We start from the raw sequence: 26,881 nt of genomic DNA on the forward strand, positions 1-26,881 counted from the left end.
AAAGTTATCGGCTTCAATGATTCCCGTTTCAGTTCTGCTTGTAACAACCAACAAAGCTACCACATTCCAAGTTGTTGATGATACCTTAGTCGGGCACTTCATACCTTACCGACAACTGCTGCTCATCACGTACATACAGGGCTTAATAGTACCGGTTTTCTAACAATGCGCAGCTTTGGATAGTTGGGGAGGTTCAGCCGCCGGACAGCGACTGTCACATCCGTACAGTGACGACGTTGCTCCGACCACCAAACAACGGGACTCCGAGTCTCGCAAACAGCCTTTCCGAACGTAACACAGGAACCAAAGATAAGACTCCGGCCTCAAGATGAATGAACCAACGGTACCGCCACCAGCCGCCCTGGCAGGACTGAGGTCGTCAGCGACAACCTCCTCCGACTCAGCATCCCAACTACCACCGCCATCACAATTCTCGCAACCGCAACAACCACCCACATCCAGGCCCTCCCACGCCGGCCCTGCCATCCCGGTGGCCCTCAACGAAGCTGCCCTCGACTCGCCGAGCTTCCGCGCGACTGCCGTCCACTTCTCAGACCAGCTCGACGCCATTGAGCGCTGGCTCGACAGCTACGCCCGCAGCACCTCCAAGCTGGTGCACGACGTGCTCGCCCTCGAGGAAACCATATCCTCCTACCTCGCCAAGATCTCACCGCCCGCCATCGCCTCCCCGGCCGACTCGCCCGTCCTCGACGCAGACTACACGCTGCCCGCTCTGCGCCGCGCAGGCGACGGAGCCCGCGACTGGTGGGGCGGCATTCTGGCCGTCGTGCGTCGCCTCGAGCCCGCGAGCGTTGAGCCCGTCCGGCAGTTTATTGGGGGAGAGCTGCGCGCGTTCCGCGAGACGAGGCGCGCGCTCGACGCCGCGCAGAGGGCGTTTGATGGCACCCTGGCGCGGTACGTCGCGCAGAGCAAGACCAAGGAGCCCAGCTCGCTGCGCGAGGACGCGTTTGCCGTGTTTGAAACGCGCCGCGTGTACCTGAAGGCGAGCATGGATTACTGCCAGATGGCGCCCCAGGTGAGGGCCGGGCTGGACAAGCTGCTCGTGAGGGTCTGTGCGGATGTTGCGAGGGAGGTGAGGCGGGCGAGGGAGGCGACAGGCGTGGTGGGGCAGAACGCGTGGGGGGATGAGCTGGAGAGGATCCGGGGGTGGGCGAGGGAGATGGAGATGGCTGAGGCTGTGTTTAAGAGAGAGCTGCAGATGGCGAGGAGGGATATCGGCGAGAGCACGCTTGCCGTGTACAAGCCGTCGAGGGAGTTGGAGGATTATAGCATCTCGACCGTGCCGTTCCTCGGCTCCAAGGGACCGATGAGCATGCAGCGGAAGAACCAGGTCGCCGTCATATCCGAGAAGCAGGGCTGGCTGTTCCTGCGGGTGCTGACGGGGAAGCCTGTCAGGACGACCTGGATCCGACGGTGGTACTACTGCCGCGATGGCATCTTTGGGTGGCTGGTGCAGGGGCCCCAGGGGGTCCTACAGGGCGACGAGATCGGTGTGCTCCTGTGCAGCGCTAGGCCCGCTGTCCAAGAGGAGCGCCGGTTCTGCTTCGACATCAAGACCAAGACACAAACCATCATGCTGCAGGCCGAGACGCAGGCGGAGCTGATCGAGTGGCTCGAGGTGTTTGAGGTGGCCAAGAAGAAGGCCATCGAGGCCAGCATGGGCCGAGATCAGAGCGTCCCGGCTGGCAGTGCCGACCCTGTCTTCTCCATTACTCCGCCGTCGATTCCAGAATTCTCAGCTAAGATGCTCGACAATCTCGATGAAGCCGGTAGTTCCGCTGAGAAGCCAGGAAACCTTGCTGTTCCCGGCCAAGACGGTGTGCGCCCGAGCTTTGATGCGCCTCCTCGTCGGGCGATTACCAGTCACCTTGGCCGGGAAGACGGCGAGACTGGGAGGGAGCACGCCGCACGGATCATGCAGAAGCTGGATCTGCACCGCAAGGCTACTGTAGCGAACGCCATCGACGCGTCTACCTCGGGGACTGCCGGCCAGGGCTTGACATCGAGCACGGCGACATCACCTCAAATTGGGCAGCCGCCTCCACTGCGCATACCTAATCCCTTGGATCAGCATCCGGGAAGCCTGGCTCCGGTGACGCTGGCTAGGCCTCCCATTGCAACGAATCTCAGCAAAACCGCTGTCCTCGTAAGCGCCAACGCAGGAGCGACTCGTGCCTTGCCGAGCGCCGTCCTGGCCAACTACTGGGGGAGCCGGCCTTACACTTCCATGTATTGTCCCGGCCCGTCGGTGCCTCACACTCCCAAGCCTGATATGAGCGACCCATTTGTAGCTACCGCCCTGCCGCGCACGCCGACCGTGGAGAGGTCGCCGGCGCCGGCGAGTCTCCACCGGAAGACGATGAGCGTGGACGCTACCGCTGCTGACCTCAGGGCCCGGGAGCAGGTGTCGGCGGAGCAGGAGCAGTTTCCGCTGAATTATCCGCCTGAGCTCAGGGCGCAGTATGCGCAGTTCAGACTGTTCTTTCCAACGGCACCTGTCGATGACAAACCGGTCTTGGTCTTCAACGCCGCCTGGTCCAGCGCCTCTTCCGACGGCAAGGAAACAGGCATGGCTGGGAACGGTCGTGTCTATGTCACACCGGACCGCATGTACTTCTATGGTCATCAAATGGGCCTGGTCGTGGCCTACGCCATCAACCTCGACAGCATCACCGAGCTGACAGCGGCACCGGGCCGCGACTGCGATTTTATCTTTTTGCACTTGAATAAGAACATGCCGGACATCGCATACTCACGAATCACCATCAAGGTGTTCCTGGAGGACTTCTCTCTCCTGCAGTCTCGGCTAAACCTCCTAGTTGATGATCTCCAGGCGGCAGAGCCAATGGAGGTGTCCGAGATCATTGCGGCGCTGTCCATTCTGAACAAAGAGCAGGACGACAAGAGGAGCCCCAGCGTCGAGAGCTGGGAGGAGGTATCGGCCAACACACCCGCCGACGATGGCACGCCCTTTGGCAGGCCTGTCTTCAGGCGAAGACACGACTCCCATGGCCGGTCCAGGTCGTCGCGTGGCCTAAAAAAGCCGCCACATAAGCTTCAGCTCCCCACGCACCCCGTCATGTACGAGCCGCAGGACATGGGCAAGAGCGTGGCGGAGCGACATTTCGAGATCAGCGCCAAGTCCTGCTTCCACGTCCTCTTCGGCGACAAAAGCTTCATTTTCCCCAAGCTCTACTTTGGGCGCGGCGCCAAGGGTATCGCCCAAGGCCCCTGGGAATTGCAAGACCACGGCCGCATGCGGCGGCAGTTCCGCTTCAAGGTCGACTACGCCGACATGCTGGGCCGGAAGAAGCCCGGCGACGTGGTCGACACTCAGACCATCGACATCTTCAACGACCACATCACCTACGTCGTCACGCACATCAAGACCCCTTGGCACCTCCCGCACTCGCAGGCCTTCAAGCTCGTCACGAAGGTGGCCATCACGCACCTGGCCAAGTCCAAATGCAAGCTCGCCATCTACACCAAGGCCGACTGGTCCAAGGCGCCGCCCTTCGCCAAGAACATGGTGCAGCGGCAGGCGCTCGACGACGCGGCCAACGACGCCGACGAGCTCGCCGACCTGGCCACGGACCACGTGCGCAAGCTGGGCCCGCACAGCCGCACCAAGCGTGCCATCCAGCTTTACGGCAACGTCGGCCAGCAGACGCAGGCCGTCGTCTTCTCGCCGGAGGCCGTCGCGGACGGGCAACACAAATCCGGCCCGGGGGCAGCGGTGCGCCCACGCACGCTGACCGACATGATGCTTGAGACGGGGCGGTCGTTCATGGAGAGCGCCATCACGAGTGTCATGATGTGGGCGTTTGCGGCCGTGCGCAAGGTGTTCAAGATTGTGAGCGCCAACAGGGTAATTCTGCTGCTGCTGGCGGCGAGCGCCGCGTATAACCTGCTCGTCATATCTCAGACGAGTGCCACGTGGTGGGTTGAGCGCAGGTCGGCGCGGTACATGAAGCGGCTGGGCGTCGGGCCGAATGTGATGATGAGCAAGGCAATTTATCTGGCGGATTTGGACGAGGCGGCTGCGCGGACTGGCGGCAATGCAGTGCTGCGAGAGGTTGGTGGGAGCCAATGGTTCGTTTCTCTTCCTTTTTCCATCTTCTGCTTCAACTGTTCAACGATCTGGACTGGTACTTACCACTACATCACAGCTACGACACCTTCCAATCCCTCGTCAACGCCACCATCAGCCTCGACGCCCCCTATCAGGACGTTGCTCCCGTATCCGCGTCCGATTCGGGCTTCGCATCGACCACCAGCCAGGTGACGGCGCGCCGGCTGGGGCGGGTGCGCCAGCGCATGGGCGCCTACCGGCACGACCTGCTCGTGGCCATGCGCATCGTCAACAAAATCGAGCTCGAGATGGTGCGCTCCGAGTGGGAAAGCTGGCTGGCGGGGGAGGCGAGGCGGTGCGAGCTGGCCAGGGAGCTGCTGATGAGGGACGGTGTCGGGCCTGGCTCAGCGCAGAGTATCGTCCCCGGAGCGCGGTCGGGGGATGGTGAGGGCGGGGATGGCAAACGGCGGGCGGCGTTGAGAGAGTGGTTTGCCGAGTATTGTACGAGCTGTATGGCCGAGCAGAGGGCCATGCACGAGAGGTCGGGGATGGTGTTCTGAGGTGTGTGCCTAGAGTATGGTTCAGGTAATCAATTGCAATTGCATGCAGGTATACAGGTCCCAGCGAATGACATGCGCATGGCCTTGGGCTGCCAGTGATGAGAGAAGCCATACGCCAGGGCGCGCTCTCCTCTTTGCCGATAGGGTCTCCCTGCGTCAGCCCTCTTGTTGACCCCTGCCGTTATGTTCCGCAGAGTACCCGCCTGGAGTCCTCGCGGCCACGGTTCAGGGACGATAGCATAAGATGGATGCCTGTGAGACACAAGCTCTCGGTCAACATTGAGCGGGCACTGCACCAGGACGGTTGATATTCTCCCGGGCAGGGAGGAAGCTGTAAACGTGGGTAAGACGATGGCACGGCTTGGCTAGGAATGCTGTGTAGTATCAGGATTGAATACTGCGCTAAGTGCACGATGCATAGGTAATGAGGATGGAGAGGCAGGGCTGTCTGGCTGGCTCGATCAAATACATGGTTCAAGCTCTAGTGCGTGGTTTCTCGTCCATTACCGCTCCGGGCTTTGATAACCCTTTGTGTCAATGGCATCGAGCGTTGTCTCGCAGCGCGACAATGGCACAAGGGCAACCCCTGCGCCGCCAACACCTGCGAGCTCACCACCCATAGCCTGCAATAACTTCCCCGATCTCCGCGCGCGGGTCTACAGCGACATCCTCCACATGGGGGTCCATGGTGCCGCCTTTGTCCGTGCCCACCACATCGCGAGCAACGAGAACATCGTGGGCAACCAGTACTACAATGCCACCGTTGCCCTGTCGGCTGGCATCCGCCTGCTCCAAGCCGAGGTCCACGTCTCCGCGGACAACACACTCGTGCTCCGCGACAGCGACAGCAGCTTCATGGACGGCGGCCCGCTCGAAAACTGGCTCGCCCACATCAAATGCTGAGTCGACGCCAACCCGAACGATGTCATCACCCTCCTCTCGTCAACGCTGACAACCAACCGGCGTCCGCCTTTGGCACCACTCCCGCATCTCCAAGTATGCCTGAACGCCTCCGCCGCCCGCCTCCTCTTCCTCATCCATCTTCACAACTACTATCTCAACGACAACCACCTCGGCAACCGCCACCGCGACTCCGAGCTCGCCAACCTGGCCCACCTCGAATTCCTCATCGCCGCCAACACGCGCGTCAAAACCCTCATCAGCCCCCTCGCACCCGACCCGAAACACGCTTACCTCGACGAATTCACCTACCTTACGTCTTCGAAACACCCTACTACAACGTTATCCCATACTTTGACGCCCCCCTTGCGTGGCCGGGCCCGGAATTCGAATGCGACGTCGACCGCCCGCTCTCGGCCGGCCTGTTACCGCTGGTCAACCACTTCACCTACCTCAATTGGACAAGCGGTTCCATGTTCACCCGCAACGGGGTCGTTGACGGCACCAATAGTCCCGACGAGCATGCGTCCAGGGCGCTGAGGACGGCATGTGCGGCAGTGTATGGCTCAGTGGACTGTGGATAGTAAGCGTGATGATGTGGAAAGGAGTGGAAGCCTGTGTTTGTGCTGGTCGATTTCTTTCGCCGTGGGCCGGCGATTGCGGTGGCGAATCGGGTGAATGGGCTCGCGCCTGTTGGCCGGTCTGCTGGGAGCAGGTTGCAGGCTGGGAATGTTCAGTTGGAATGGTGATGGTGGTGGTGCTGGCGGCGGTGGGTCAGATAGCTGGGCGGACGGTCATGGGACTGCTATAGCTGTTCGTCGTCGTTGTTCTGGGGAGACTGAAGAGTGATGATAATACGGATATACGGATACCCTAGGGATCGGAATTCAACTCGGGATATGTAACGTCAGACGATTCTCGTGACTTCTGCAATGGTCTGTCACAGATCGAATAGCAACAAAAAGAATGTCGCAACAGATAAATTACGAAAGCCCCCAGCGAGAAAGAAGGTCCCGTACTCAAAAACGTTGCAATACTTGCTCTTGTCTGATACGCGGCTGAGCGCTTCCAAGAAGGACACGGCTGCGCATCCTGGCTCAAGAACAGCCGCGGGGCGGCATGGCTGAACGAATCAGGCAGAAGACCAGTAAAGTAAGACAACCAAGGAGATCTTTGAAGATGATTGAGATTGTCGGGCGAACGACCGATGTAAGGGCATCTTATCTCACCTCTCGATCCTGGGACGACCACGTATTCGAGAATGGCCCAAGTCAAACAAGACCACTCGTCCATATTACCATGGACGCAGAAAATACCCGCGACTGAAGCAGGGTCTCAGCATACTCAAATGCCGTGGCAGAAATGCCAGCGAGAGGGGTTGTTACCGTCTCAGAAGGGAACACAGTGTCGTTGACTGTCAGGTTGGTGCTGAAAATAGGAATCTCTAAAGCAAATTTTGGGAGACTCAAAACTTTAGTATTCGACCAGCTGTTTGCAGCTGGTAGGGTTGCGGCCTTGGGAGGTACAAGTAGGGTTAGGGTATCTCTGCCCAAACTTAGTGGTTTGGGAGGCGATGAACTCCACAGTAGACATTTTGATACCGAGTACCCGGTTTGGAATCAAATAGTCTATTATCTCTATATTGCCGGTATTCGAAAGATCCATTGCTGTTCCTCCTTCCCTTGCCAAACCATGAGAACTTCGCCTAATGGTAAGGCACGGCCTCAAAGGGGATCCGGTCTATGACTTCTCGCAGAAGACCAGCCAAATCAAGGTATCAAATGGGTCTATCTCCTAGGCAAAACAGTGTTCAACGTTGGTCATTGAGCAATCATGTCGGCACGCTCATTTCACCGTCAATACCACGAAAATTTAGCAACTGCTCAAAGGTAGATCATGTCGTCACGAGCCGCTGCAGCGGGTCAGTCTCAAGCCCACGTATCGCCCGCCTGTAACAAAATAAGTAAAGATGAGGGTCTGCTTACGGCCTGTCCCGATCCACTTAACCGGGACCCCCGTGTACTCCTCCACAAACTTCACGTACGCCTGCGCTTGCGGCGGCAAGTCCTCCTAGACAACATTAGCGACTGTCCAGTTCATCTCTCACAAGCCAGGAGGGGCATACAAATTTCTTCACGGCTGTTGTTGGTGACTGCCAGCCCTCAAATTCCTTGTAGACAACCTCACACCTCTCGAGGAAGCCAAGGTCGGCGGGGAAATAGTCAAGTTCACTGCCAGTCTCCGGGTCCTTGTAAGCGACTGCGACCTTGATGGTGGGAAACGTATCGAGGACATCCAACTCTGTTATCGTATCAGTAACCAGTCGCCCTCGTTTGAATGGCAGCAGTGGACTTACTGGTCAGGTTCCAGGCCGTGTAGTAATTGACCGACGCCGAGTACTTCAGCACGACGAGGTCAAGCCAGCCGCATCTCCGTTTCCTGCCGGTCGAGACACCCCATTCCCGGCCAATTTGCTGCAGCTTCTGGCCGACCTCGCCGATATCTTCCGTCTTGAAGATGCCCTCGCCAACTCTAGTCTGTAAATTGTGAGAAAAGCGCAGTTGAAATCAGGAGGAGATACATACTGTGTACGCCTTGGCAACGCTAACAAGGAGGTTAGTAAACAGTCGCAGAATCGACCCATCTTCCAGAACTTACCCAATAATTTCCCTAGATTGAGAAGTGTTAGCGGTGATCTGGATGCCAATACGTGTCAGACCAACTCACTTGATCTTCCTCGGGTTAACCGCCAGACCGGTAATGACACCACCCAGCCCGGTGTTGCTGCTGGTGACGAACGGATATGTGCCTAGGACACTGTTAGTACCCTGCCCACTATCTAAGGGAAAATTCGTAAATTAATCGCACCGTAATCGATATCCAACATCAGCGCATTTGCGCCCTCAATCAGAATGTTCCGCCCCTGCTTCTGGGCGGCGTGCATGTAGCTGACGGCATCGACGACAAACTCTGGCAGCTTCCGGCGGTACTCGCGGAAGCGTGCTATCTCCTCCTCGACGTCATATTCGAGCAGGTCGCCGAAGCGCTTCTTATAGCCGGCCGCCAGCTTTCGCAGCTTGGCCTCAAAGACTTCCTGGTCGAAGATCTCGTGCACCCGAATCCCGTTGCGCGCCGCCTTGTTCGAGTACGAGGGGCCGATACCGCGGCCGGTCGTGCCGATCTTGTTGCCCGCCAACTCCCTCTCCTCCAGGCCGTCGACGCGGGCGTGCAGTTCAAGGTTGACCTGGGCGCGGTCGCTGACAAGCAGTTGACGGCGCGCATGTGTGAGCCCCTTCTCTTCGAGCGCGGCGAGTTCCTTGAAGAAGGCCTGGACATTGAAGACGACGCCCGAGCCAATCAAGTTGGTGCAGTTGGGGTTGACTAGGCCTGAGGGCAGGAGGTGGAAGCTGATGAGACGTGAGGTCAGCGACTGGGACAGGCGCTACAATAGACTGACGGTTTCGTACTCGTAGGACACGCCATTGGCACTACATTCAAGTCAATTAGCTTCGTACTACACCATACCCTGCATCGCAAACGTACACGACAGAGTGACCCGCGTTATGGCCGCCGGCGGCACGGGCGCAAACATCGGCCCTTTGGCAGAGAATGTCGCTCAGCTTTCCCTTGCCCTCGTCCCCTGACCAGAAAATCTCACAGTTAGCGGAAAATCCAGGGCCAATTCCGCCATGAAACTAGAACCTACCCCATTGGGAACCCAGAATGATGGTTGCCATGTTCATAAGAGGCCAAATGGAACCCGGAAAGAATGACTGTCAATTCGCAATCCGCTCGTCGGCGGGGATTTTTTTGTTGCGAACCTGGAAGTTTGAAGTCCCTCCAAGACACGCGGGGTTGGTGGGGCAGTCCCTGAGTCACCAGTTACCGAGCGCTGAAGTCACGAAACGCGGGGCAATCACCCCATGTCCACCGCCCAGTGAAGAATCCCGGGCAAAAGCTCGCTCGAGGCTAGCGGCTGAAAAAAACCTCACTCCGGAACCGCCATGGAGGATCGGGGGGGTCTAAGAACAGGGTTACGGCAAGTCTTACAGGTGTAGAACAGAATGTCGGTAGGACAGGCCTGCTCTAACCCCTTGTCTATATACCCCACTCTGGGCTGAGGGTATAACAGTTGTCGAAGCCTGGACAGTCTGTTATCTGTGAAACCGAATATTGGCCTTGGCAAGTCTGAATCCGCTAAAAGAGAATTGTTTTTATATTGAAATAATGCTGGTTGAACAGTCTGGGAAGGCATTTTTGGAATGTTGGCAAGAATATCTTTGTTTTCCATCTGTTAGGCCCAGGTTCTACCAGTTCCTGTCACCAATAGTCTGTTCTAGCCAAAACAGTCTTGCAACAACCTGTCCTCGGACCCCCCCATCCATCCAGGGCGATTCCGGTTGGACGACTTCAACTCACCACCATTTCCGTTTCCTTTCTTACTTGGAGCTTGCACACAGCGATGGAATAGAACACTGATTATACACTTTGGTAAGACGATTCTATATTTGAACGCTCAGCTTGTTCATCATTTCCATTTTCTTTTCTCTGGTAAACGTGGAAGATCTTTAATCACTTTCAGTCCATCCTGACTCTTGGCGGCAGCTTATTCGTGCACACGTCTTCAAGAACTGGCAATATCCCATAACCACCAGGAAGGGATATCGCAGGCTTCATTGGCCCGCGCCTGGCTTCCATAACCGGGAGTTGATGCACTTTTGGTTCTGCCCTAGGAAATCCGGCCTCTTCCGGTATGCCGGAAATCCGCCGTACACTGGTGGTGAGCAGCTGGTTGTGATGCCTTTCGAAGAGAAATTGTTGCAATGCCAGATTGCAACAGTGTATAGTGAGAGATACTCGAAAAGAATTCGGTATAAGGTATTGTACCGGTCTCTGTTAGCGTGGAGAGCTGTCACCTTAGTCACCTGGGTAGGAGACGCTGCTTCGTTGAAGTATCAGGTCAGAAACGTCCAGAAACACGAACAGCCGTATGATGTGCTGCCAACATATGAGAATAGAGCCCTCTTAAGTATCACTACAATTCAACCAAAATCGATGGCTTTCACTTACAAGATACCTTAGGCTATCTTATGTACCAGTAGGTAGTCATGTTGGAATGGTGTGGAAAATCCAGTGTCACAATCATCACTCGCGGCGCATAATTCTACGTCTTCTCATTAATGTATGGGACAACCCCTTGCGTAAGGAACGTACCTGATATTTTGATACTGCACCATCTGGCTTCGAATGTCAACTTGCACGCCTGAGATGATCTCGGGTTGAGCCAAAGTCAAGCTAAGCATTTGTACAAACTGCAGCTTTGAGTACAGGTAGCTGTGGGGTTTTTCAGGCGTAATCTAAGGTAGAGGATCATCTCAGGCGCATAAAACTGGAACACTTCTAGGTGCACGTTTCTACGGGCCAAACAACAGTCCAGCAATATATAACGTAATCGGCATGAATCACATCATGAGTTCGAGATGGTGACCGGAGTCTTCCATAGGCTTCTTCCTAATACCCAGTGCTTCTTGAGACTTGAGAAACATCAGAGTTTGGAGTATGTTTGGTATTCATGTGAGATTGGGGTGTTCACTCTCTGGATCTAAGTTCTTCCTGCTTCGACTTCTAGTTTCACATCGTTTTCTTTCTCATTTCCTTTGTATCTTTACTTTGATTCTCAGTCGTTCTTGTCTTCTACTTCTATTTTAATATTCTATATCTCCCCTTTCTTCCCCTAGTTTATTAACTATCTGAGCACGCCCTAGGGCATAGCGGAGTAGGAATAATAATAATATTAACTATTTGACTTCTTTGTTTCTACAATTCCTTTTCTCCACTAGATCGTTATTGGGTGGCTTGGAATATATTGCCTTCCGGTTGGCGGGCGTGGGTGCCAACATGTGCGAGTCTCTCACAGAGTGTTGTCCTAGATTTCGAATGGAAGAGATAGAACACTACTCCTGTCATGATCCTGCCAGAGCAAGGTTAGGCCTTACAGTCCCCCGTGGACTGTGATAGCGACGAGCTGCTTGTGAGTGAAGCATTGTCCATCACCTGCCCTTTCTGATAGTTCGGCCTATGTCTTGACCAATCAGCGTGCCGCCTCGTCAGTCACTTACATTGCAAATGGCGTACAGCATACCTTCCTCTGTGAGACCCAAACATAGACAGCCAGTCCTTGAGGTCGGCTAGAATGGAAGTCTTGGTCCATGCTGAATAAACGATATTCTCAATGGATCTAGGGGCCGCGTACTCGGTGAAGCCGACACAACCGGAAGCTGAGGGGTACAGCCTGCGGGTGATGTCCACGATTCCCAAAACGACCGGGTCACACCCACTGAAGGGATACAGCCTTGGCCCGGACAGCGGCGTGACGGCCTGACGGGAGCAAGGCTGACTGTCCACCGGAGGAACATGTAAGCGTCATGATTGTCACATGCCAATTGCTTCCTCGTTGCCGAGAGTGTTGAGATGGGAAACGCCAGAAAAGGAAGGTACATCACACGTGTAAACTACATTACGAGAGTGCCGCGGACACCGCAGGCCCGTGATTCGAAGCCGTATCTTAGCGTTGCAGTGATGTGGGTTGTCGCTTGCTTATTGCAATGTCGAGCCAGCAAGCGAGCCCGCCTTCCAGAACTGTGCCAAGACAACCAGGGCCTTGGTGTTGGGGCAAAAGTCAGTTTTGTTGAATCCATTGTCCAATTACATTAAACAGATTTCCCTCAAAACACGGCCTTGCTAGAGTACATGTTGACCCTGATAAGTTTGTTAGTGCGAGACTTACGTGGTAGGTACCGCACCTTGACTTGCACTACTTGGTAAAATTGTTTTTATTTTTTTTTTCTTCCACTCTATCTTTATCTTCCTCTTCCTCTATCTTTTTCCTATTTCCTCCTCTTACTTTTTATCTTTGGATAATCTAGTATTTTTTCATCCTTCTGGTTTTTCTTATATTCCTTGGTTTCATTTATCCTATTTTATGTCTAAGTGCCCCCCCATGTGCCATGCTAACGGACATGCCAAGGTTGGATTGTAGATCGACTTGAGAGTGGATCAGCCGGCTGGGCCAACATCATTTTCTTGCTTTGGTTATGAGGCATGTGACAGTTACAACTCAAAGATGCGAGAACGCCTCTGCAATTGCACTTCAATAGCCGTTTTCTGCTGGCTGATTCCATGCGTTGCCGTCAGTAAGACGGTCAGGTAACTCCGTTTAATAGAAACGTTGGCTCGAGAGCTGCAACCTCCGTGTACTGCAACATACCTCAATCCAGACAGAATGCGCACGACATCACGTCGACAGTCCCCAATTGCAGATCTTTCACAAACGGAACTGTATTGTGGTTGGTCGGCAGCATTCCTCATTTCACGTTTGGCTCTCCCCAACAAGGCGAATTCAAACTCGCCTGGCCGTGAAGCCGGATGAGGCCAAATACACCCCTATGTCTGTGAAAGTGTTTGAGGCCGGGCTGCAAAGACCTGACCCACGACGCACATCTGCCTTAATTTACCAATTTAGACCGGCACGGGAATAATTATGTATTTATAAATACTGTGTACTCCATACGCCCACTGCCAGAGTGCCAATGTGCGGTTATGGATGTAAAGAATGGCTCACGGTAGCCGCTTTATCACGCTTAGATGTTTCCCCCCTTTTCATCCATAAGGTCCCTCTTTCCCATTGCCTCTTCCTCTTTCCTCCTTTCTCGCTCTCTCGCCCCATTACTTCTCCTGGCTTCCATCCTTCCATCAACTTGAACGCAGTCGTCGTCTCACTCTAGCCTGAAGGCGAGTCCACACGACCCCGGCAACTGACGCATTGGCGGAAAACCGTTGAGGAACTTGATTTCCGTTTTCTAAAAAAAAAAAAAAAAAAAAGAACTCGTCGTACACGATCTCCTTCCGGAAACATCTCCTCGTTCCGCAGTCCGCCCAGAAGTTAATACCATGGCTTTCGAATCAGTATCAGTGTCGATGCCTTCGGCATCACGCTTTCGGTTCCCTCCAAACCCCAACTCGGGATTTGTACCCCCTCCGCCCGCTGGGAGCACGACTTTTGCCCCACCAGTCAACATCCCAGACAACATTTACTTCGCCTTCCTCGACCCGAAAGTGCCAATCACCATCGCTGCCGTCTACGCGGTAACAGCCAAGGCACTGAATGCTTACAACAAGTCCACCGGGAAGAGGCCCTGGGCTATCAGCAAGACGCTCGCCTTCCGCTGGTTCGTCATCGCCCACAATGTCTTCCTGGCCGTTTACTCGGCGTGGACCTGGTGGGGAATGTTCGGCACCCTGAAGCGCACCATGGTCAGCCCGTTGGGACCTCAGGGAGTTTCGGGATTCGTCGACTCGCTGTGCCGAGTCAACGGACCGGGTGGCCTCGGCAACGCCGCCTTCTTTAACGACGAGATCAATTCGTGGCAGACGTACTCAACCGAGCCGGTGCTGGGCGAGGATGGCCTCCCGAGTCGGTTCGCTTCTGGCCGGATGTGGAACGAAGGCCTCGCCTTCTACGGCTGGCTCTTTTACCTCAGCAAGTTCTACGAGGTTTTCGACACTCTCATCATCCTCGCCAAGGGCAAACTCAGCTCGACTCTCCAGACATACCACCACGCGGGCGCCATGATGTGCATGTGGGCTGGGATCCGCTACATGTCGGTGCCCATCTGGATCTTTGTTTTCTTCAACTCGTTTATCCATGCAGTCATGGTGAGTTTCCCCGCCCAAAGGCAGCGAGAGAGCTCGACATAACTTGACCAAACTCTGCAGTACACGTACTACACCGTGACGGCGTTCAACATCCGTGTGCCCATGTTGATCAAGCGCAGCCTAACGACGATGCAAATCACGCAGTTCGTGGTCGGCGCGTCCTGCGCCATGGTGCACTCCTTCATCAACTACCGCGTCCCGGTCATTTCTGCTTCCCAGAGCACTGGTGCCCCTAAGGCTTCATCCTCCGCTGCGGCCAACGGTTCTGTGGTAGCCGCTACCGCCGAGAACGTGAAGAACGTGAAGGGCACATACGAATTTCGAAAGATGCCCTGCATCACCTCGAGCGGCGAAACCTTTGCTGTCTGGCTTAACGTCTTCTATCTCGCGCCGCTCACCTACCTCTTCGTCTCCTTCTTCGTCGAGAGCTACATCCGCCGCAGCAGCGCCAACCAAAGTTGCAGGAAGGGCACGGCCAACCCCGGCGCTCCCGCCCGCCGTCTGAGTAACAGCGTCCAGCTTGCCGAGAAGGCCGGCTGGGAGGCGGCCAAAAACGTCGAGCGCGAGGTGTACGGCGAGAGCAACGAGGAGGCGGTCGCCGAGGAGATTACAGGCCACACCAACGGCAAATCCGCTGCTTCCAACGGCCGGGTCCTTCGAAGCAGGAAGGCGTAAGCCGATGATGGAGTTGACTGTTGTGAGCCAGCTGGTGTTCGCGAGGGAATGTGTGTGTCACACTAAGTGAAAGGGACTTTGTTGAAGACACGGGGACGAGGTCGAGACAGATGCGAGAAGAGCGCCGACAAGAGTCCCGGACATTGTGTCGAGTTGATGAGCCGAGGAACTGCCTAAATCTCGCGGTGCAGCCAGAAGACTTCGAGCTTCAAGGGTTGGAATGATGGGAGTCGAAGGCAGCAACTAACCTCGGATAGAGAGGTATCATGAGGCGCACAGCGTCGGGTGTTCGGGGACGGTGCATTGCGTTTCATTTCACTTATACATTTTTGTCCTTTTAGAGGGGTTCGGCCGGTAGGTTGGCGAAGACAAAATGGGACCATGGAGCGTGATTGTTCGCATCAAACTTGGTGTTGTTTTTAAATGTTGTACCTTATCTCAAGCAGGAAACGAGAGGGAATATTTCAATGATCAACTATGCTACGGTCCGTGACGTTGACTCGGAGTACAAGCCAGTCAAAACTGGAGTGCCTAGGAGATCATGATATCCACACTCAATGATGTGGTTTAGGTCGATCGCAGAGACGATCACTGTGGTAGATGTTTGGATGCTTATCAGGCCATTCCCCAACTCTAAGCAGTTCTGCCAGATTCAGCACAGTTGCCATTTGCCACATCCAGCTAGATAGGCAAAGATGCCGTTAATCCGTAAAAAGCCCCCGACATTACGTAGGTAGTCAACACCCAACCGAGAGCGAGATAACATCGCATATCATCCTCGTCTCCATCCCCATGCTCATCGGGACCCATCAGAAACGACAACATGTCCTATATACCCCACCTGCTTTGGCCTTCTAGACACAAAGACACGAAGTCAACAAGGCATCGAAGCCAAATGCATGACCTGACCACCCTAGCCCCCTCCCAAACGCCTCGGCACAGAATGCTGTATGCTCCACGTACTCAGACCCCATATGTGCCAACCTGGCCGATGCCAAACCCGACGTATGTAGCAAGGCTTGACAGACAGTAGGTCGCCAAACACCTCACAGCCTTGTCCACTGTGAAACCCAGATTAGGGTAGACAAAGAAACCAGAGCAAAATCCCCAAGCATGTCATCTCAGACTCTGCAATCAGCCACTTAGGATGATCAAGAGAAAGGTACCCCAACCTGTTTCCTCGTTTCTCCACAAGGGTATATCCTCCGATATCCCCATCCTCCCCTTCAGTATGCTGTGGTGGTATCGATGTAAAGGAATTGCTTGGATGATTCTCCCCAACACTGCCTGCGACACAGAAATCTAGCCGCCTCGAGTAGCTCTCGACAGGTGAAGAGTCTAAATGGGAATTCGCCGACCCCGCCCGTCCAATCTATGCCGTAGCCTTCTAAACCTCCAATCTGTCTCATTCTGCGCCTCCCCTGCCGTCTAAGATTCAATGTAGTGGCCGGCCAGTGCACTGTCCGTTCGGCCATGTTCGTTGTTGTTTATTGAAAAAGTTGAGGGCGCTGCTGCCGGGTGGAGTCGGGAAAAGAAAAGGGTGATTAAAGAAAAGGAATAATGGGCGAGCTATGAAACAAGTACTCATGAGGCCCGCAACCCGCATGCTTTGCATAAGACCTCTCAGAATGTGCTCCAATTCCAATCGCTCGGCACGCTGTGGGCCACCTCCGGGGCACGCGCGGCCAACGCGCCAGGTGTGTGAACTGGTAGAGCGCCGAGGTCTGATGTGGTCGGGGAAGCTGCGAGGGGTGTCGCGGGGCTGTCGATCTGCTGATGCTGCTGCTGGTGGCGGTCGGCATCGGGCGAGTCCTGCTGGCGGGACGGCGAGGTGGCGGACCGGTTGCGCCATTCCTTAAACTGGGCATAGCAGTGGCCGCACGCACGGCTGGGGACGCCCCGCGGATTGAAGTTGGCGTCCTGGTCCAATGGTACCTCGAAGGCGCTGTGCTGGTCGCAGAAAATGTTGCCACATCTGCGGCAGTGGTGGCGCCGCGTGAAGTAGCTGAAGTATCGCTTGCAGGTGGTATGATCGCACATGGTGGACTCGTGGTCGGGCTGCGATAGGAAAGACGTGATGTCAGCGCCACTGATAGTCTCGTCAAAGAGAAAGTAGTGCATTCGGGTGTGTGCGGGGATACAGACCTTCCAATGCTTGCGAGTGGGTGCGCCGGTGGGCTTGGGGAACCGGTCGAGATTCCAGTTGCCGTCGACGCATTTGGCGCTGTCGGCGGTCGACCGCCTACTGAGTCGGCCGAATGGGCTCAGGCCGCCCAAGCTCATGAAGCTGCTGTTGGGCCGCAAGCCTTGCTCGACAGGGTCGACAAAGTCATCATCTTGTGGCTTTGCGCGGACGGGCGGTTCCTTGGACGGAAACTCGGTCGGGCGCAACACGGCGGGGACATACAAGGGGCGGTTCTTGGAGGCGACCGGTGAGATGGTCCCTGGAGTACCAAGCGGCGAGACCGGTGAGTTGTACTGTGTGGACGCGGGGTAGGCGGTCGCGATGGGGGATGGTTGAAATACGGCTTGCTGCTGTGCTCGATACTGTTGGCGCTGGCGCTGGGTAGGCGAATAGTAGATGTTTGGTGGCTGCTCGCCCGGTGCCCGCGGCATTATGAAATCGGTCGCCATGAGGCAATCGCCGGCGTGCTCTTGGTCTTCGGGTTGCAAGTGAGATGCGCCAACGACGATAAGACTGGCTGTGGGGGTCAACCGAACCTGCGCCGAGACACAGTACCTGACGTGAGAGGGTACTTCACACCCAAGTAGGGCCGCAACCAAGAGGTTATTGAGGTTTGGATTTATCTGTAAAATGGGTTCCAAAGAGGACTTAAGTCGCTGGCGGTCAAAGACTCGGGTTTGAAAGATTGCAGTGGCAAGAACGAGCCGGTAACTAATCAAGGCGGACCGGAACAGACGCTCAGAAAACACCCAGAGGACAACTTGGACAGGTATCGGCCTTGTCACGGTCGCTCATACGACTAGCGAATCGGTCTTCTAGTTCGGTCTTGCACGGACTAGGATCACTGTTAGACGGGTGGTGGGTATCGAAATAACAAACAAAAAGCACAGCACCGGTTTGGGAGAGGTGAGAGGTGAAGACGAACAGCAAGTGGGCGTTATCTTTTCTTATTACAGAGGTGGGTCGAGCACACCGAATGAGAAGGGCTCCATTATATTTATGGATCCGATGCTTTTGAGCACCAGATCTCGGTCTTGCAAGAAAAGTAGCGGTGGAACCAGGAGGAAGCAATGCATGGCGAGCATAGCGGAGGGATGTCCACTTGTGAGACCCTGGACCTTGTCAAGGTGGACATGAACGGCAAGTGCTCATGCTCCACGCTGGACTCGTGCAGGTTGAAGTCTGATAAGCATCTATCGGAGCCTTCCAACATGTCTGCATCCTGGTAGACTTTATCAGCTGTTCGTAACTGAGTATTGCCTCCCGTCACCATGACATGACATTGAGGGTCCTGTACACTTGTTCCGGCTTGGCATCCCAGAGAGTAAGAGGGAAGTGCGGTGACATTGTGTCGTCGTATCCAGTCCAGGCTAAGAAGCCAAACGATCATGCTCCGTAGATTTAAAAAGAAGGTTGGACCCTGACATGTCCACCACGGTATCTCGAGATACTTTCACCTTTCGCCACGAAGTTGGCGGTGTCCTGACTCCCTCGCTCATAGCTCGGCTCCGTCGGTATGCATTCTCACTCAGTCAGAGAGACTCAAGAGAGAGAGCGTGCGGAAAAGCCTGAGATGAAGTGCTGTGCCCTGTCATTGGAACAAGAGGTAAGTATTTGTGGTGAGCGCGGCTCATGAATCTCCGGCTTCGTCTCGGCGGATTATGGAGGTACTCGTGTATCTGGTAAGTACCGAGCGGCACCAGCTATGCAGTTGAGCGATTACTTGCCCTCGGCGTCCCCACATTCGGTGAGGGTAAACTTTCTGCCGGGCTTGGTCTGCGCCACCCCTGGCCAGACCGCAAGCGTCGTTGTTGGCCAGGCAGACAACGGCATCACCTCTCAACGAAGCGTATCTCCAACCTACAACACTGCCGGTGCAGTCACAGAACCCTCGGCTGTTTCGACCAAGATTCTGTACAAATATAAGCAAGCCGACGGTGAATACAAGCCACAAAGTTGAGTCGGCGGCGCCCCTTCAGTCCTGTGCAACCGCCCCACAACACCGAGTCCCACCGAAGGCATCGCCGGCCCCGACGAAAGCTCGCACCCGTCCCTTGCCTGTGAAAGCTCCACTAGCCGTCTGATCGCCGTCTGTACACCCGGGCCCCGATATTGCCGCTCAGAACCAAGCACTGTCGGCGCCATGAAGCTCTACTACGTCGGCGTATGTCCCACATGTTCCCTGCGCGCATGGGCCGCGGGCTGACGACCAGGCAGGTCCTCGACAACTCCAAGAAGCCCGCAGTACAGCTATGCGCGGCGCACGAGCTCAGCGAATTCTCCCGATTTACCAGAAATGACTATGGCAACTTCATGACCATGATCAGCAAGACGGTGGCCGAGCGGACGGGGGCCGGTCAGAGGCAGAGTGTTACAGAGGGAGGTGCGCAGACATCTGAGACATTACGCTGACGATGTATGCTTGGATCCCGCTCACACGCTGCTGTGATAGATTACGTCGTTCACTGTTATGCCCGCTCCGAGGGCGTCGCCGGTGTCGTCATCACCAAGGACTACCCCAACCTCGCAGCGCACAGCGTGCTCTCCAAGCTCATGGACCAGTTCCTGTCCGAAGTCCCGCTCGCCAGCATCCGGGCCGCCGCCAAGGACGGCGACGTATCGTTCCCGGCCCTGAACGACTACTTGAACAACTACCAAGACGCGAACCAAGCGAGTAGCATCGCCAAGATCCAGCAGGAGCTGGACGAGACTAAGATCGTCCTCCACAAGGCCATTGATAGCGTCTGCCTCCCCTTTCCTTGGTCTATATTCGGTTTTCAAGCGGAGTGCTAAACTCCAGGCAGGTCCTGCAACGCGGCGAGAAACTCGACGACCTCGTGGCCAAGAGCTCTGACTTGAGCGCACAAAGCAAGATGTTTTACAAGTCAGCCAAGAAGCAGAACTCGTGCTGCATCGTGATGTAATGTGGAGGGGCGCAAAAACAACACCGCTTATGGGAACTACGAAACATCCCGCCCTCCTGAGTCACCTTCTTGTCTGTATCCTCCCGAGTTGGGTCGTTCTCATAAGACCGTTCTACAGAGAGATCGATTGCTTTTGTCTGGTATTTCAACTAGGTATGGTACACCGAGGCCGGTTTCGAGCATGGAGAAGGCGCTGTTCCTTTCAGCATATCGCTTGGAAAAGGGCCGGTGGACCAATTGCTTTGATAGCGGTACCGGTGGGGCAGGGAGAAGGTTCTGGGTCTATATCATGATACCTTAATGAATATACGTAACTACTAGCGTCTCGTCAGATGTATAGTGTAAGCAAGACAGGCCCTTTGATCATGGAATCATGGTAAAGTCCAACTTCAGCAAGCAGAGTTAGCTGCATCTCGGAAAGTGATTAATCGTTCCCTTACACTAGTTGGGACTTAAAAATCACTGATCTACTCTGTACTATATAACCTGTACGGACTGTCTAGCTGGAAGGGGCTTTCACATGGTAGGCTGCGTGATATTCGTCTACCGGTGCGCTCTTATATAAGCATATCTACTTACTCTGCATACTCAATATGCAGATAGCTTACAGATAGATTGGTTTATCGCTAATATCGTTTTGCTGCTATTTCAAGCACGTTTCTTTCTTTAGGCGCATTCAACACGGTTATACTATATATCTTCTCCAGATGACGTACCGTAAGAGCTGCAACCCGCATTGATTGGGAGCCATGTCGATGCGGATCCAGTGTTAAAATGATGATGTGGTAGTGAATGGCTTGCCTACTGTCATTCGATTGTGAAGGTGATCAGTGCAGTGGAAAGGCCCCAGTATCCAAGCACTATTTATAGTTGGTAACATTCCAGCTTTAGCTCATTGCCTTTTGCCTCTTTCTTGACTCGCTGGTTGGACATTGGCGGTGGTCGCGGAAGGGAGCGGAGGAAGGAAATAGCTGTTCCAGGTTCTGCCAAGATGTGTCACTGCATGAGACTCCACTGGCCTACCGGTTGCAGAATTGAACGGAGGTACGGAATTCGATTGGCTGTGTTGAAGAGAAGGTTATCGTCAAATGGTGATTGGTTGAGCTACACAATGAAGTGCTACTTGAGGGATGGCGAGGGGCGATTGGAGGACAACGATAGGCCGAGCACCGGAATTCGCCCGTCATTCCACATTTCACATCCAACATAGGAATCGTGTTGTTGGATTCAACCACACAGCATGTGCTTGACAGCGGTGAAGGTACGGTCTATACGTGCTGTTTTGGAGTGACATGTAATGACAAGCAAAGTAGAGGCTTCTACAGCATCAAGGGTTCTGCACCAGATTGGGGAAAACGTAGAGGTGCGCTTTGTGTCGGCGCATGACTGCTGTGGGGACCGTTGATTCTTGTTACATCATGACAAACAGGGGCGGGCCAGAAATGCTCATCGAGCCCAGGCCAGGAAGGATTGAACAGCTCTGATAAGACCTAGGGGAAAGTTGGGTATGTTACGGAGTATTTGCAGAAGCTTGCACATTTTGTAATATGTTACGAAAATGATAAAAGCAGGGGGGGATGAGGTGGTGTTGCGAAGAGGATTACCTATTATTCTAGGTAGGAACCTGTATTCAGGAGATTGTTGTTGATATACGCTATGCTGAAACAACAATTCTATCTCTCAACAGTATCCGATGTTTAATATAACGTTATAGCTAGTAGGACAAATGCACGGGGGTATGGATTTCCAGCTAAGATTTATAAGAATCCCCGAATCCGTATTAGGTCACCTGCTTCTAGCAACTGAAACGAAGATCGAGTGTCGTCTTCATGTCCTTGACCTATCCCTGACCCTTTTTCCAAGCAAGCATGCTCTTCCTCTCTTATTAACCGCATACACCAAAACACCATCACTCAACCTTCTCCTCCTCAACCCACCGCCCACTCTTCCCACCCTCCTTTAGGACCACCCTCAACCCCTCAATAACCATCCCCGTATCCACCGCCTTGCACATATCAAACACGGTCAGCGCAGCCGCCCCAGCGGCAGTAAGCGCCTCCATTTCGACGCCCGTCTTGCCGTCGCACGAGACGGTAGCCGTAATCTCAATCTCATCCCTCCCGCCCTCCTCCTGCTCCCTTTCCCCCTTCCCTTCCCCATCCCCACTGCTGCTGCTGTTGCTGCTGCTGCTGCTGCGCGGCACGAGTGTCACCTCGGCATGCGTCAGCGCGACGGGGTGACATAGCGGGATAAGTTCTGGCGTGCGCTTGGCCGCCATGATGCCCGCGATGCGCGCCACGCCGAGCACGTCGCCCTTTTTGATCTGGTTGTCGCGGATGAGGGCGAGCGGGGTGGGCGAGGAGAAACGGACGGTGCATTTTGCTCTGGCGATACGTTTGGTGGGGGGTTTCTCGGAGATGGACACCATATGTGCTGCACCCGAGGCGGTGACGTGGGTTAGTTTGAGCTTCTCATCGTCGTCGTTAGGGAGGTGTCGCCGGGTGGTGGTCGAGAAGAGTCGGAGTTCCCCGGCGGTGATTTGGTTGGCGGCTGTAACGCTTGGGAGAGGGAATAGGAGTCTACCGGGTGGGCGGAAGGTTGGTGAGAATCCGAATTGAGACCGCCGCGGGTAACTTTGGAGACGGCGTTGGGATGACGTTGTTGAATCTACAAGTTTCTACTCAGCTAGCCTGCCCATACATGCTATGCAACCGCCTGATGGTATCCGACGAACTCGAAATGCTCCATATACATCCATGCCATGCCATGCCAGGCTCCAAAACTCCGACCAATGTGACAGCAAGTGAAGAAAACAAGGACTTATCACCCACCGATCAATATCATTGGCCTGTTCTTCATGTGCTCTAGCTCTCCGAGGCCAGCGTGTTTCTCCTTCTTCCGCTTGACAGCCATGCCGATGACGTTGAGCAGCTCCTCCGAATTTGGTACCACCAGTGATTGAGAGCTAGACGGCGGCAGCCTGCCTATCCTTTCCAATGCTGCCTGCTCCAACGCCTTAAAAGCCGCGTCATCGATAGGGTCGCCTCGGTTCACTTTTCGTATAATGTCTCGCAGGGAGACCTCGGCATTGCCAAATAGGCATACCTTCAGATTTCCGTCGCTCGTGATGCGAAGTCTGTTGCACGTCCCGCAGAAGTTGTTGGTCATGCTCGTGATGAAACCAAGTTTGCCCACAAAGCCGGGGACCTGGAAGGTCTTGCTGGTGTCATTCTTGTGGCCCTTGACACGCTGCAAGTCCGGGTACCGAGAACGGATCCGGTCCAGCATCTCCTGATAGCTAAACATCTTGCCCTCACTCCACTTGTTGCCGTCAAACGGCATGTACTCGATAAAGCGCACCTCGACTTTCTTCTCGCGCGTCAGCTCCACGAACGGGAGGATCTCACGATCGTTCAGCCCACGCATGACGACGCAGTTGATCTTAAACTTGATGCCTGCACCCGCCCGATTCAGCTCAAAGATCCGATCGATGGTCTTCTGGACAGCGCCGAACCCTGCGCGTCGCGTCATCAGCTGGAACTGCCATGGATCCAGCGTATCGAGCGAGAGGTTGACGCCCGTCAGCCCAGCGTCAACCATGGGCTCCAGCTTGCGGTGCAGCGAGAGACCGTTGGTGGTCAGGCACAGCTCGCGCAGGCCATGGGCGCGCAGTGCTCCGATTTGCTGCATCAGAGGCACAATGTCCCGTCGGACGGTTGGCTCGCCTCCAGTAAGCCGAACCTTGGTCACGCCTTGTGAGACGAAGAGAGACGACAACATGACGATTTCGGGCGTTGTAAGTAACTCCTTTGGTGGCGATAGCGGCACGCCTTCCTCTGGCATGCAGTACAGGCATCTCAGATTGCACCGCTCCGTGACCGAGATACGCAGGTAATCGTGTTGACGGTGGAAGGTGTCGGTGAGGAAGTCGGAATAGGGCTTGGCGTCCCGGATGCGGTCCCTACGGGAGGGTACAGAGCCATCCTGATTCGGATCCTGTATGAGAGCGCCGGGCTGGGTTGCTAACAAGAGAGGGCGCTGTGGCGGCACATGTTCGGGTGTCTGAACAGCGGGCGATTCCGAAGTAATACGCCTCGCTTGCGACTTGACGGTCCGATGCGGCCTTGGTATCTGCAGCGCGCCGGCCCGGAGACTGCGAGTGACGCAACGCACAGGCAGTGCCATCCTTCCAATTGACAGAGTTACGTGAACTGTAGGAGGGCGGGCATAGCCGTGAGATCGGAAGGCTATTATGCGGTTTTCGCCAGTCTACGGATCCGTAGTCCACGGAGATTCGTTGTCTCCCCAATCGTGGGGATGCGATTGCAGATGACCCGATTTGCATGATCGAAGTGAGCGGTGGCGGCAACGGTGAGTCAGCAAGAGTGGCCAGGTCTCCGCGGAACACGGAGGTTGCGGATCCCCGCCATCGGTTCGGCGAAGATGCCAGATTCAACGTCCACCTTTGAGGTGTCTTGGCACAGACCGATAGAGTGGGACTTCGGCGGCAGTTTGCCACTGTCGGTCACTCGGACAGCGGGCCCTGATTGTTTTGTTTGCCCGCACAGACCGTATCTGGCAGTCTCAACCACAGGCTCGCGACAAATGTGGGAAGAGGAAGGTACGCAACAACTTGACACGGGCGAGTGCCTGACGCGACTGAGGTGAAATTGAAGAGACTCTCTCGCAATTCCAGTTTCCTCTCATATCTCTCTAACATTGATTCGGCCCCAACTAAATTCCTGACGATATACGCGATGCAATTCTCGAAAGCAATGAAATGTAAGCCTTCTGGTATTTACGGCAAGAACGGCCACTGCTAATGAGCCAAAGCCTCGACCCAATCTCTCCCAAGTCCAGATGGGAGATATGTTGCCACAGTTTTCGGGCCTGTTGTCAACGTTCGAGCGGTATCTAGACTCGAAGTGATTAACGTCGTCAAGCTTGGTCAGGACTTTGCAGGTCCCGTTCTGAGCTTCCAATGGTCGCCCTCCTCACGGCTGCTGCTCATTGCCGATGCTGAAAGAATTCGCGTCGCGTCGGCCTTGGATGACAGCTTTAGTGCCATCGTTCGGAACCATATTGCCGCCGGCACGAAGCCAGCATACGTTGGCTTCGGCGCCTCCGACGCCGAGATTTGTGTCATCTCCTCATTCGGCCTCAAGTTTACCGTGATCGACCTGGCATCGTCGAAAGCGACCGAGATTGGCAGCCCCAAGGTGTTCTCCTCCTCTTCCGCGTCGAGGTGCTTCTCCTTCCGGCCCGAGACACGTCACCTTGCCCTGCTCACTAGGACTTCGGGTAAAGACATGGTGAGCATACACGGCTACCCGTTAAGAGAGCTGCAGAGATCCTGGGCACCCAATACAATTGATGCCCAGGCGCTGGCCTGGAGCCCCGACGGAAGATGGCTGGTGGTTTGGGACTCACCCGCCCATGGCCACAAAATCCTCTTCTACACTTCCGATGGGCATGCCTTCAAGACGTGGTCAGGGCCTGCCGATCCATACCCCGAGGACAGAGACTATATTCTTGGCGGGGGCATCAAGTCGGTCGAGTTTTCTGTGGACGCCCAACATCTTGCCATTGGTGATTTCAGCAGATCAGTCAGCCTGCTCGGCATGTCGTCAGTCACAGAGACGATCCGGCTCCGGCACCCGAAGACTGTTGTTCCTAAAGAGACCCTGCAGGTGAGCGCGGCAATGTGCCTGTCGGCTACCTTCCCCGCTAACCAACTGCGCTGTGCACAGGTCTGGCAAGAGCAGATTACCGTGTCGCATGCGGGACCCATCATCCATACCTTTCTGCGTACTACACAGGCCATCTCCCCGGCGCCTGCTCTGCGCGACATTTCAGAGCCAGTATCTGGGTGCGCGTCGATTTCTTTTGATCCCTCGTCAGTCCTCTTCGCCACCCGCCAGGACGATTCGCCCGGTACCGTCTGGATCTGGGATGTGCAGGCTGCAGAGCTCCGTGCGGTGCTCCTCTTCCACGGAAACGTCGCCACCCTTTCATGGCATCCACGCATTCCGGAAACCCTGCTTGTCAGATGCGAAGGTGACGAGTACAATGGCTTGATCTTTGTCTGGGATCCCCTCTCGGAAGGACCCCGTTCGGTCGACTTTGCGCCGCACTTGCCTGGCGCAAAGGCTGTCGGCCGGGTCCGTACCTTGTGGCTTGGGTCTGACATCTCAAGCCATCCGTCTGTTTTCTTCTCGGACGCTCAGAACTACGTGCTCGCATGTCTTGGCGCCGCGGACCAGGGCGTGACTCCGTGGGGTGAAGCTGAGTCTGCTGAACCGAGCCTGTCGGGAGAGCTGCACGAGCGACGTGAAGAATCACCTCTTCATCTGGTTCCGGCATTCGGGATGAGATCCGGAGTACCAGAATCAGAAGACGTCGATGGCTGCAGCGAGCTGGAGGACACTTTCGTGCACAAGCGTTGATTAGCGCATGCAGCAAGCCGCGTGTGTCGCAGTTTGGTCTTGGATGCGGTCCCCGATGGGATCCAAGAGGCACGCAAACCCGACAACCTGGGTTTGCCTCCTGGGCTCGGACCAGCGGGGAAGGCGGCACAACAGCCGTTGATTCGGATGTCCCCCTCTCGACAGTGATTGAAGTTAACGTAGCGTATGCAAGCTGCCTCCCATTTGGAAAAGAGCGAGGACGAAACCAGCAACAAGACTCCAACCTTGGCGATTCGAGTCATCCAACCGAACGGGAAGACCGCTTCAAACCCCGCAGATAGCCTCAAGTCACTGTTGCTTATTCCTTGTTTTTCCCTTAGCCGAAAAGGGATTGGAAGCGGGAGCCCCCAACATCACCGCTC

General features: G+C 55.1%; 9 protein-coding genes across 9 annotated transcripts; 5 read left to right on the forward strand and 4 right to left on the reverse strand.

The window, feature by feature from the left end:
• The first annotated feature begins 19 nt into the window (after positions 1–19).
• On the forward strand, positions 20–4,702 carry N657DRAFT_672328 (uncharacterized protein). Its single transcript, XM_062795634.1, has 2 exons — positions 20–4,113; positions 4,191–4,702. The coding sequence occupies exons 1-2, from the start codon at positions 329–331 to the stop codon at positions 4,651–4,653; spliced, it is 4,248 nt and encodes a 1,415-aa protein (XP_062647113.1). The 5' UTR covers positions 20–328; the 3' UTR covers positions 4,654–4,702.
• Positions 4,703–5,190: 488 nt separating this feature from the next.
• Positions 5,191–5,556, forward strand: N657DRAFT_681449 (uncharacterized protein; the record flags this gene model as incomplete). Its single annotated transcript, XM_062796386.1, has 1 exon — positions 5,191–5,556. One exon carries the CDS (start codon positions 5,191–5,193, stop codon positions 5,554–5,556), a length of 366 nt encoding a protein of 121 aa, XP_062647114.1.
• Positions 5,557–7,168: 1,612 nt separating this feature from the next.
• Positions 7,169–9,623, reverse strand: N657DRAFT_597849 (Adenylosuccinate synthetase). The gene is made up of 11 exons (XM_062790033.1): positions 9,260–9,623; positions 9,097–9,193; positions 9,021–9,041; positions 8,422–8,960; positions 8,281–8,362; positions 8,212–8,223; positions 8,139–8,157; positions 7,910–8,090; positions 7,679–7,854; positions 7,539–7,623; positions 7,169–7,465 (listed from the first exon to the last, which is right to left on the reverse strand). Exons 1-11 carry the CDS (start codon positions 9,294–9,296, stop codon positions 7,437–7,439), a joined length of 1,278 nt encoding a protein of 425 aa, XP_062647115.1. The 5' UTR covers positions 9,297–9,623; the 3' UTR covers positions 7,169–7,436.
• Positions 9,624–11,621: 1,998 nt separating this feature from the next.
• N657DRAFT_459405 (uncharacterized protein) lies at positions 11,622–12,124 on the reverse strand. Its single transcript, XM_062787474.1, has 2 exons — positions 11,696–12,124; positions 11,622–11,629 (listed from the first exon to the last, which is right to left on the reverse strand). The coding sequence occupies exon 1, from the start codon at positions 12,051–12,053 to the stop codon at positions 11,742–11,744; it is 312 nt and encodes a 103-aa protein (XP_062647116.1). The 5' UTR covers positions 12,054–12,124; the 3' UTR covers positions 11,622–11,629; positions 11,696–11,741.
• Positions 12,125–13,414: 1,290 nt separating this feature from the next.
• N657DRAFT_646122 (uncharacterized protein) lies at positions 13,415–15,415 on the forward strand. Its single transcript, XM_062793070.1, has 2 exons — positions 13,415–14,268; positions 14,329–15,415. Exons 1-2 carry the CDS (start codon positions 13,504–13,506, stop codon positions 14,941–14,943), a joined length of 1,380 nt encoding a protein of 459 aa, XP_062647117.1. The 5' UTR covers positions 13,415–13,503; the 3' UTR covers positions 14,944–15,415.
• A 1,151-nt stretch (positions 15,416–16,566) lies between these two features.
• Positions 16,567–17,559, reverse strand: N657DRAFT_574309 (uncharacterized protein; the record flags this gene model as incomplete). The annotated part of the gene is made up of 2 exons (XM_062789020.1): positions 16,567–17,001; positions 17,089–17,559. The coding sequence occupies 2 exons, from the start codon at positions 17,557–17,559 to the stop codon at positions 16,567–16,569; spliced, it is 906 nt and encodes a 301-aa protein (XP_062647118.1).
• Positions 17,560–19,271: 1,712 nt separating this feature from the next.
• Positions 19,272–20,052, forward strand: N657DRAFT_573818 (snare-like protein; the record flags this gene model as incomplete). Its single annotated transcript, XM_062788991.1, has 4 exons — positions 19,272–19,292; positions 19,346–19,511; positions 19,581–19,870; positions 19,933–20,052. The coding sequence occupies 4 exons, from the start codon at positions 19,272–19,274 to the stop codon at positions 20,050–20,052; spliced, it is 597 nt and encodes a 198-aa protein (XP_062647119.1).
• A 1,729-nt stretch (positions 20,053–21,781) lies between these two features.
• On the reverse strand, positions 21,782–24,485 carry N657DRAFT_597861 (molybdenum cofactor biosynthesis prote). Its single transcript, XM_062790034.1, has 2 exons — positions 22,884–24,485; positions 21,782–22,719 (listed from the first exon to the last, which is right to left on the reverse strand). The coding sequence occupies exons 1-2, from the start codon at positions 24,235–24,237 to the stop codon at positions 21,962–21,964; spliced, it is 2,112 nt and encodes a 703-aa protein (XP_062647120.1). The 5' UTR covers positions 24,238–24,485; the 3' UTR covers positions 21,782–21,961.
• Positions 24,486–24,809: 324 nt separating this feature from the next.
• Positions 24,810–26,498, forward strand: N657DRAFT_656608 (TolB, C-terminal domain-containing protein; the record flags this gene model as incomplete). Its single annotated transcript, XM_062794718.1, has 3 exons — positions 24,810–24,834; positions 24,886–25,742; positions 25,803–26,498. The coding sequence occupies 3 exons, from the start codon at positions 24,810–24,812 to the stop codon at positions 26,496–26,498; spliced, it is 1,578 nt and encodes a 525-aa protein (XP_062647121.1).
• Between the last annotated feature and the right edge of the window lie 383 nt (positions 26,499–26,881).

Source organism: Parathielavia appendiculata (assembly GCF_033297405.1).
Source record: "Parathielavia appendiculata strain CBS 731.68 unplaced genomic scaffold N657scaffold_7, whole genome shotgun sequence".
Lineage (NCBI taxonomy): Eukaryota > Fungi > Ascomycota > Sordariomycetes > Sordariales > Chaetomiaceae > Parathielavia > Parathielavia appendiculata.

Bases quoted from the DNA above. Each gene is read 5' to 3' on its own strand.
- N657DRAFT_672328 (XM_062795634.1), top strand. From the start codon at position 329: ATGAATGAACCAACGGTACCGCCACCAGCCGCCCTGGCAGGACTGAGG. The intron at 4,114-4,190 runs GTTCGTTTCTCT...ACTACATCACAG, and splicing joins GAGGTTGGTGGGAGCCAATG to CTACGACACCTTCCAATCCC.
- N657DRAFT_597849 (XM_062790033.1), bottom strand. From the start codon at position 9,296: ATGAACATGGCAACCATCATTCTGGGTTCCCAATGGG. The intron at 7,855-7,909 runs GTAAGTCCACTG...ATACGATAACAG, and splicing joins CACGGCCTGGAACCTGACCA to AGTTGGATGTCCTCGATACG. The intron at 7,466-7,538 runs GTAAGCAGACCC...GACCCGCTGCAG, and splicing joins TAAGTGGATCGGGACAGGCC to CGGCTCGTGACGACATGATC.
- N657DRAFT_459405 (XM_062787474.1), bottom strand. From the start codon at position 12,053: ATGTACCTTCCTTTTCTGGCGTTTCCCATCTCAACACTCTCGGCAACG.
- N657DRAFT_646122 (XM_062793070.1), top strand. From the start codon at position 13,504: ATGGCTTTCGAATCAGTATCAGTGTCGATGCCTTCGGCATCACGCTTT. The intron at 14,269-14,328 runs GTGAGTTTCCCC...CAAACTCTGCAG, and splicing joins CGTTTATCCATGCAGTCATG to TACACGTACTACACCGTGAC.
- N657DRAFT_597861 (XM_062790034.1), bottom strand. From the start codon at position 24,237: ATGGCACTGCCTGTGCGTTGCGTCACTCGCAGTCTCCGGGCCGGCGCG. The intron at 22,720-22,883 runs GTGGGTGATAAG...AGAAACTTGTAG, and splicing joins CAGGCCAATGATATTGATCG to ATTCAACAACGTCATCCCAA.